This window comes from Nematolebias whitei, chromosome 14, assembly GCF_014905685.2.
Source record: "Nematolebias whitei isolate Nwh7 chromosome 14, NemWhi1, whole genome shotgun sequence".
In the NCBI taxonomy this organism is placed as follows: domain Eukaryota; kingdom Metazoa; phylum Chordata; class Actinopteri; order Cyprinodontiformes; family Rivulidae; genus Nematolebias; species Nematolebias whitei.
In genome coordinates this window covers 5,192,220-5,200,112 of record NC_056511.1, presented here as the reverse complement: position 1 = coordinate 5,200,112, position 7,893 = coordinate 5,192,220, and the positions used below count along the sequence as shown (strand labels likewise).

At 46.3% G+C, this 7,893-nt stretch overlaps 1 protein-coding gene across 1 annotated transcript in view; it reads left to right on the top strand.

Annotated features, from left to right (window-relative positions):
• dtx2 (deltex 2, E3 ubiquitin ligase) overlaps positions 1-7,893 on the top strand; it is a 20,939-nt gene extending 13,046 nt beyond the window's left edge. Inside the window, exons 4-10 of the mRNA XM_037687237.1 lie at positions 1,094-1,306; positions 2,270-2,272; positions 2,544-2,608; positions 2,716-2,886; positions 4,488-4,649; positions 4,860-4,949; positions 6,957-7,893. Of these exons, the coding sequence (XP_037543165.1) occupies positions 1,094-1,306; positions 2,270-2,272; positions 2,544-2,608; positions 2,716-2,886; positions 4,488-4,649; positions 4,860-4,949; positions 6,957-7,196 (944 nt within the window). The 3' untranslated portion in view covers positions 7,197-7,893. The remainder of the gene's footprint in view (positions 1-1,093; positions 1,307-2,269; positions 2,273-2,543; positions 2,609-2,715; positions 2,887-4,487; positions 4,650-4,859; positions 4,950-6,956) is intronic.

Here is a 7,893-nt window from a genome sequence, read left to right as displayed (position 1 = left end):
CATCACAAGTTGATCACGTTTGACCATATTGTGCATAAAGACTAATGCAGGAAATACAAGTTTGTCACGTTACAACTTTTTAGCCTTCACTCTTGTTTTAGTCTCCATTTCAACAGATATACATCACTGCCCCAGAATGCATTGCACCGGTGAAAAATGTAATAAACATTCTGACAACGTGATAACGTTGTGAAATGTGAATACAATCTGATATTTTAAGTACGATAATTAGAAGAGTTCCTGTGTTTTAAACAAGTTTTAGTAGAACGGAGAAATATAAACACGTCGAGGCCAAAATGTGCAACTAGTCGGAGATCCCTTTAATGTCACTTTGTCAGGTTATAAAATGATCAGGTTCGTTGGCTCTGGTGCAGAAAGAGGAGCTGATGGGTCCAACAGTACCGCTCGCTGGAGTTCCCCTCCTAGACAGGAGGTGTCACTGGAGTCAGTTGAACCACAGCTCCGTGAATAAACGCCTGCAGAGTCAGAAGAGTTGCATCCGACCTCCCTTCCAGTTCACACACTAGAGGTGACCTTTTGTTTGTTTTTGTGCAAATAAATGCACTTTAAAAAAAAAAATAACGTCTGTTCTTCATGATTTCATGTCAAACCTTGATAATCGCAGTTTAAAAATCTGAAGCATTCGCACTAGTTTTTAGTGACGCGCTGGTGATGAATGAAGGTGTTTACACGGGGATGAAACCGAGGAACGTTGGGTGTTTTTGAGTGTCGGCTGGTGTCGAGTACTCCTGCAGGGAGCCGTACAGGAAGTGCATTCTTCATATAGTTTAAACTTCTACCATGCACTTCATATGAACAGGACTTCCTAATGTCTTTGTGTTTATCTGTGTTGCTTTAAACACAGATGGAGTGAAGGATTGTGGGTATTCAGCCCATGCAGATGCATGTGTGCATTAATCTAATATACTGGGCTCTGAGTTCTGCTCCTCGACACGTCAAGTCTTTGTGTTCGGGGCTCAGAGGAGGCGCCAGCCGCTGCTACATGTCTCATTCTTTTGATTGTTCCTTTCTGCTCCTGCATCCCGCCTCATCCCGACCCATACCGACCCCACCCCGCCTCACCCCGCTCCAGGCATGGCCTCCATTTTGATGTCAGCAGTGGGACTCGGCGTGCACTTCACCTCCGCCCCCCTCCCTCAGCAGCAGCAGCCCCAGCAGCAGCCGCCGCCTGCTCCTTTCGCTCTTCCTCCTCCTCCTCCTCTCCTCCCCTCAGCCAGCAGGCCCAACAAGCCTCAGAGCAGCAGCAGCAGTTCAGTTAGGAGAGCAAAGAGGCAGCACAGGAGAGGTAGCTACGTCACCACCAGCCCACTCACCTCCACGGGCTTCAGCATCATTTCATCCATCGCTGTGTGCTCGCTCTGATCCACCGCACCATCCGTCTGTCGCTGCAGGTCGCCTCAGCTCCACCGCTTCCAGGCTCTCGGCTGCAACTCAAAGCTGTAGGAGTCCCGTTTGTCCTTTTTTAATATCTCTTCAAACTGACGGCGCTCCGAAGAATAAAACGTGAAGTAAAACAAACAATGCCACGGTTTGTTTTCCAAACTTTCACCTCTGGGATTTTATTCCATGTTTGACCTCTCGTCTGCAGCAAATGCAGAAAGAGATGAGGCAACCTTTGAGCCACGACGCTAACGAGATAAAGTTACTAATCCACAAAAAGAATAACTAAAACAAGAATATAAAGTTTTAAAGCTTGTGGCTTAGAGAGGAATCAAATGTAAGATGTGGTTTATACACATTATTAAATCCCACTGCGGCCACAGATCTCTGGGCCAGCGTGCACGTTTTTCCATTGTGGGAGGAGAACACGTGAACTCCACACAGAAAGAGCCCAGGTCCAAACCGGGGATCGAACCCAGGACCTTCTTGCTGTGAGACAACAGTGCTAACCACTGACCCATGGCGGTGCTAGCCAACATGGCAGCATAAAGTCCGTACGACAAAAAACAACTGCAGATACATTTTATTTATTTCGCTCTGATGGTCAAGAAGCTAAACTTATATAATTAAAACAATCTGTTGTATTTTCAGCTTTCTTGCTCTTTTTATTAATTTTTTTATGCTGCGTGTCTTTTTTTATTTTCTAATTATTTATATTACGCTTCGTTTTTGTCTCCTGTTATTAAAAATTAATTAGGAAACCAGTTTGAAATCAACGGGAAATGTTGAGGCGTAAAACATCCAGCAGTTGTTCACAGCTGGAAACAAAAAGAGCTCGAATATTCCACCTTGTGGAGTTAACGATCAGCTCGTTGGCACCGTGGACTGACGCGTGTAGAACTGGCGGTACCTGGATCCATCCTTCATGCTTCCATCAGCACCGCATTCATCCTGTCACCTCACTCATCCTTGGTCTCATTCATTCACTCACTTGTTTTCTAATCCACAAAATGATCAGATTGGCCAGATGTTGACATTATGTCAACGTCTCTCAGGAAAACCCATCTCATCCCGCCTCATCAGATTCTCTAGCTGTTTTTAACCTGGTTGTTTCAGCTGTTGTGTTTCTGTGCTCCTCCCAGCGTCTCAGAGGTCAGAGGAGGTGATTCAGCGCTACATGGAGGTGGTCGCTGAAGCTCCAAACGAGGTAAATCGTTTCCTCACATCACCGAGCACTAAATTACATCCACACGGAGCCGAATGGCGCGTTTTTCGTTCCTGGCTTCATCGTAAAAACCATCGTGTCTCGTTCAGGACTGCATCATCTGTATGGACCAGCTGTCCAGTCCGTCCAGCTACGAGACGCCGTCGTCCTCAGAGGAGGGAGGGCAGAGCATCGTGCCAGGCGCCGTGGGGAAATTCATCAAATGTGGCCACACCCTGCACATGCTCTGCATGCTGGCCATGTACAACAACGGAACCAAGGTACTGATCCGAGAGCGGCGCCGCTTTAACTGCGCCGAGCTGAACGAGACGCTTCCCTGCACCAGAGAGAGTTCTGTTTGAAGCGGCAACGTTTTCTGACAAGCTGCTCGAAGACTGAAAAACCTACAACTGTTCAGATTCATAGAAGGTTTGACGGAACGGGAAGAAAGTTGATCAACTAGAATCGATACTTTAATATGTCCGATTCCCCGCCGTCAGTTATTTAATCAGCTGATTTATTTAGTTTGAAAACGCTCGTCGTGTTTAGCCAAGTTTTATGAATGACTATTCAAAGGTCTCTTTATGGTAGAGGTCAGTACAGGTTTGTTGTACCAGGAAATATTACAGCCACAGGTTTGTAGCTTCTGCTTTGGGCTGCAGCTTCAACACTTTGCACTATTTTTATGAATCGGTTGTTGGTTCTGCTCTTCACTCTTTTCTGCGTAACCCAAGGAGTCTGCACCCATCCATCTTTAATGCTGCTTCCTTTTTGGGTGAGGGGGTTGGAGACACCCTGGTCATGTCTCCAGTCCATCACAGGGACACACAGAGACAAACGAGACAAACAACCGTTCACTCTCTCTCTCACCAATTTTATAAAAATTCAAACAGGGTTATGTGAGTTTTCTTTTTAATTGTGGAAACAATTCATAAAGTATCCAATAAAGCATAAAGTTAAAAATTAGGCCAGTTTGTTGGATACGTAATTTAATTTTAAAATGAATATAAATACTTTCATTTACTTTTTTTTGTTGTTATCAAGTTGACTCACCATATTTCTTCTCGGCAACTTGCCTTAACCTCCTAAGACCTGGCATCCACGTGTGCAAGAGTTGGGGTCTTAGGAGGTTAAAGGTTTCCCCCACAAAACGTTCGGTGGATTTGAGAAGCGCATCACACCGTACGGCTGGAGGTGAGCTAAAAGAAGCGGCTAACAAACTACTAGCATGATGTAGTCAACAAGTTTTACTCCTTGTGTTAGTACCATCATTCACATGGTGGCAAAAGAAATGACCAGAAAACTGCTTTTGGGTCAAAACTTAGAGCTGCTGCAGAGGGACCAAAGAGCCGCATGTGGCTCCAGAGCCGCAGGTTGCAGACCCCCTGGCCCAACCACGACTAATCCACAAATTAGCCGTTAGCTCGAAGTTCACCGAGCGAAGCGGCAGTCGTGGTTTAGTCTGATAAAAGAAGCCTGAACAAAATGAGAACTCATTTTAAATGTAGCCGCTTTATTTGTAATGATGCTGAAGTAGAAGCTCATCATCCATTCTTTACCTGATTCTTTCTTTTCGGTTCGTGGGGGACGCCCTGGACAGGTCACAGGGACACGGAGACAAATGAGACAAACAACCATCCACTCTCTCTCTCACCTAGAGACAATTTAGAGTCACCAGTCAGCCCAACATGCATGTTTTTGGTCTGTGAGAGGAAACTGGAGAAAATTCACGAGAACATGCAAACCCCACCCAGAAAGGCCCCCGGCTGGGATTCGATCTGGTGATCTTTTTGCTGAGAGGCAGCAGTTCTATCAACTGAGCCACCGTGCCACCAGTGAATCCTCCTGTCCTCTGTCTGTCCTCTGTCTGTCCTCTCTGCAGGACGGCAGCCTGCAGTGTCCCTCCTGCAAGACCATCTACGGAGAGAAGACCGGCACGCAGCCCAAAGGCAAGATGGAGATTTACAGCATCGTCCAGTCGCTGCCGGGACACCCGGACTGCGGCACCATCCAGATCATCTACAGCATCCCTCCTGGTATCCAGGTACGGTTCTGATCCAGCCCAGAATGTTCTCCGTGTGTGGAAGAGCTCGTCCCACAGAGCTGCCATGATTTAACGTCCCATTCTGTCTCAATGTGGTTTGCATTGATCTGCTGGGCTCGCCGTGTTTATCATTGGATTAGTTTCTATAGTTCTTCAGATTTCTGCTGTGAAACTTTGTGAGACGGATCAGTTTTTGTCCTCGTCCACCAGGGCCTGGAGCATCCGAACCCCGGGCAGCCGTTCACCTGCAGAGGCTTCCCTCGCTTCTGCTTCCTCCCCGACAACGACAAGGGCAGGAAGGTAAGAGCAGAAGAGATTAAAAAGACCGAGCTGACCCAGTTTGGGTGAGACTGAGGTCTAATCCGTGCTGGACACCAGCTGAAGAGTTCTGGACTCCAGACCCATAACCGTGACGCCCCACAGGTCACGACCTGAACCTCTGATTTGGACTCTTGCGCGCCGTAAACAAACCAGAAACACCCGGCGCTCGTTAAAGCGGCTTCGTTTTCCTGATTCGTCACACGCCCGCTGTACTTCGGCTGCTGTGAATAATCCCTGGAGTCTTCCTCCGGTGTAAAACTGGATTAAACGATCCCAGCTGCAGTGGTGTTGAATTGATCCCGATCGTTATGTAAAGCGTTACATCGAGTCATTTCAGAGCCACGTCCTCCCGTCTGTTCAAACGGCTGTTTCTTATCTGAACTGTGACGGAGCAGGTTCGGCTCCGAGGCTCGATTTGGAGCCGAATAAAACTGCAGCTAAACAAAAACTAGAACTTCATCCGCAAAACTTTTCTTAAATTTGTTGGATTTTTTTTTTTTTTAATTATGGTTTTATGAAATCGATGAAATCATGACTATGGAGCTAATTTTGTTAAACGAACACCATAAAATATATGCAGTTCTGATTTTACGCAAAATAATCTCTGCCTGTTAGAAGCTGGACAGATTAGACGGCTCAGTGGTTAGCTCTGTTGCCTCACAGCAAGAAGGTCCTGGGTTCAATCCCCGGTTGGACCTGGGCTCTTTCTCTGTGATGTTTGCATGTTCTCTCGGTGCATGCGTGCATTTTCCTCCCACAGAACAAAAACATGCATGTCAGGCTGCTTCAGGCCTCCCTGGTTAAATAAAGGTTAATAAATAAGTAGATCGTCCAGCACGTCCAGTTTGTCGTTTTTAGCTGCAGATTAAAAACATTTGATTTAGTTGTCAAACCCAAAACTTGACATCTCCAGGAATTTAAATTGGAGCCCGACCGATACGGAAACGTACCAATATCGAGAGGAGGGGTCGAATGCTGATAACCAGTATGATGGCTGAAAAGTTTGAATCTTTGCCCCCCCCCACAAGGATCTAAGAAAACAGCGAGTGGAGCGAGGCTCGTTTATTTAGCGCAGCTGTTAGCAACCAATGAAGCTAAGCTAATAAGATCCGTGCTTTAATGTGTCCCACAGTAGTTTTACAAGCGGCGCACTGGCCATAAAAACAGTCTTTCTAACGTGCGTTCACATTTTCTGTCCTCCACTATTCACCATAAAGTTATCAAGCGTGTTACAAACATATAAATTAAAGAAACATGCTTCGCTCTTCATTGTTTAAACGGTCATGTATGGTGACGGTCTAATTAGTATCGACCACAGCAGTTTTGGGTTTTTTTTGCAGAGAAGTTAAGATTTCAGACAAACAATGCATTTCATTGATTACCATAAAGATAACGTTACTAACACTCGATATATTTTACCTCTACGTTAGATTTATTGTTCTGGATAAAGTTTTACGAGGCAGTAGTCTACGCTAGGTTATCTAAACGTTAACATGCTAACTTGAGAGGCACGTAGCTAATGACAAACAGGTTAGAGGATTTATTTTTAATTTATTTTACAGATTAGTTGAAATAAACTTACCGTGCACAGTTTTGCTCGTTGCTTCGTCTGTGCTGAAAGTGAAACTTAAGTGAACGGCCATGACAGTAGTCGGATGCGCCCTCTGCTGGATACATCGCACATGTTCGGCTGGCTCCAGCATTTTAGGGGTGAACATTAGAAGCGTTTATATCACAGATACAGAACAGAAAACTGCTCAACCATTGATCCGATTATAAGAATTCTACGTGTAAATATCAGAAAATAAAAGCTTAAAGTCCTGATTAAAGTCTTGGTTCCGTGTGAAACCTAAATGTTTTTATTGGACAGCAACACCAACAATGCTGGTTTTGGATTAAAAGATCCGGTTTGTTCGTCCGTCGCGGCCGTGCAGTGGTGTCGGTACATCGCTGAGATTCAACCTTTGTTTTTGTTCCGTCCCGAAGGTTCTGGAGCTGCTGAAGGTGGCGTGGATGCGTCGGCTCATCTTCACCGTGGGGACGTCCAGCACCACCGGAGAGCCCGACACGGTGGTGTGGAACGGCATCCACCACAAAACAGAGATGATGTCCAACCTGTCGGGCCACGGCTACCCCGACCCCAACTACCTGGACAACGTTCTGTCCGAGCTGGCCTCGCAGGGCGTGACCGAGGACTGCCTCGGACCTCCAGCAAGCAGCAGCTAGGTCCAGAATCCCTCAAACCTCCAGGTCGCCCGCCAGAACCAGCAAGGTTTACGCTCGTGTGTGTGGAGGCCGTCATACGTCATGTTTCTGCGCCTCCCGTGTTCCAGGAGACCGATCCGTTTCATCAGACCTCGTCAGGATCCATCGGCGTGAGAAGAGGGGCCAACTCTGGGAACGAAGCACTTTAGCTCTGACGGTGCATTCTGCTGACGGAACGTGTGATTTTTGTTTTTGTGTTTCACTTTCCCCACTCAGTACAGGGCAGTTAGCTTGTTTTACCGTTAGGAGCGCGGCTACAGCGAAGCTTCGAGTAGCAGCACTCAGTTTATGTGAACATAATCGATGAGAAGAGGCAATACTTTCCTGTAAATAAATGAATGCATCAAAACTATGAACAAACGTCATAGTTTGTTTTTTTACATGTATCACGTTTGATTTAACCATGTTTAACTCCTAAGCATTCTGCAGCTGATGAGTTTACACCAGAACTGGATTAACGAATCCAGTTACTGTATCGATACGAAGCACTGCGGTGGGAAAAAAAAAAACTGCTTCAGTTTTGACAATCGGTCGTTAAAGTCGTCTCGAAACGAGACGTGATTCTGCAGCGAACGCGTTCCTGGAGGTGAGACCTCCTGTCGTCCCATCTGCTCAGCTCAGACTCAACATCTGTACGAACGACTGGAAAATAAACATC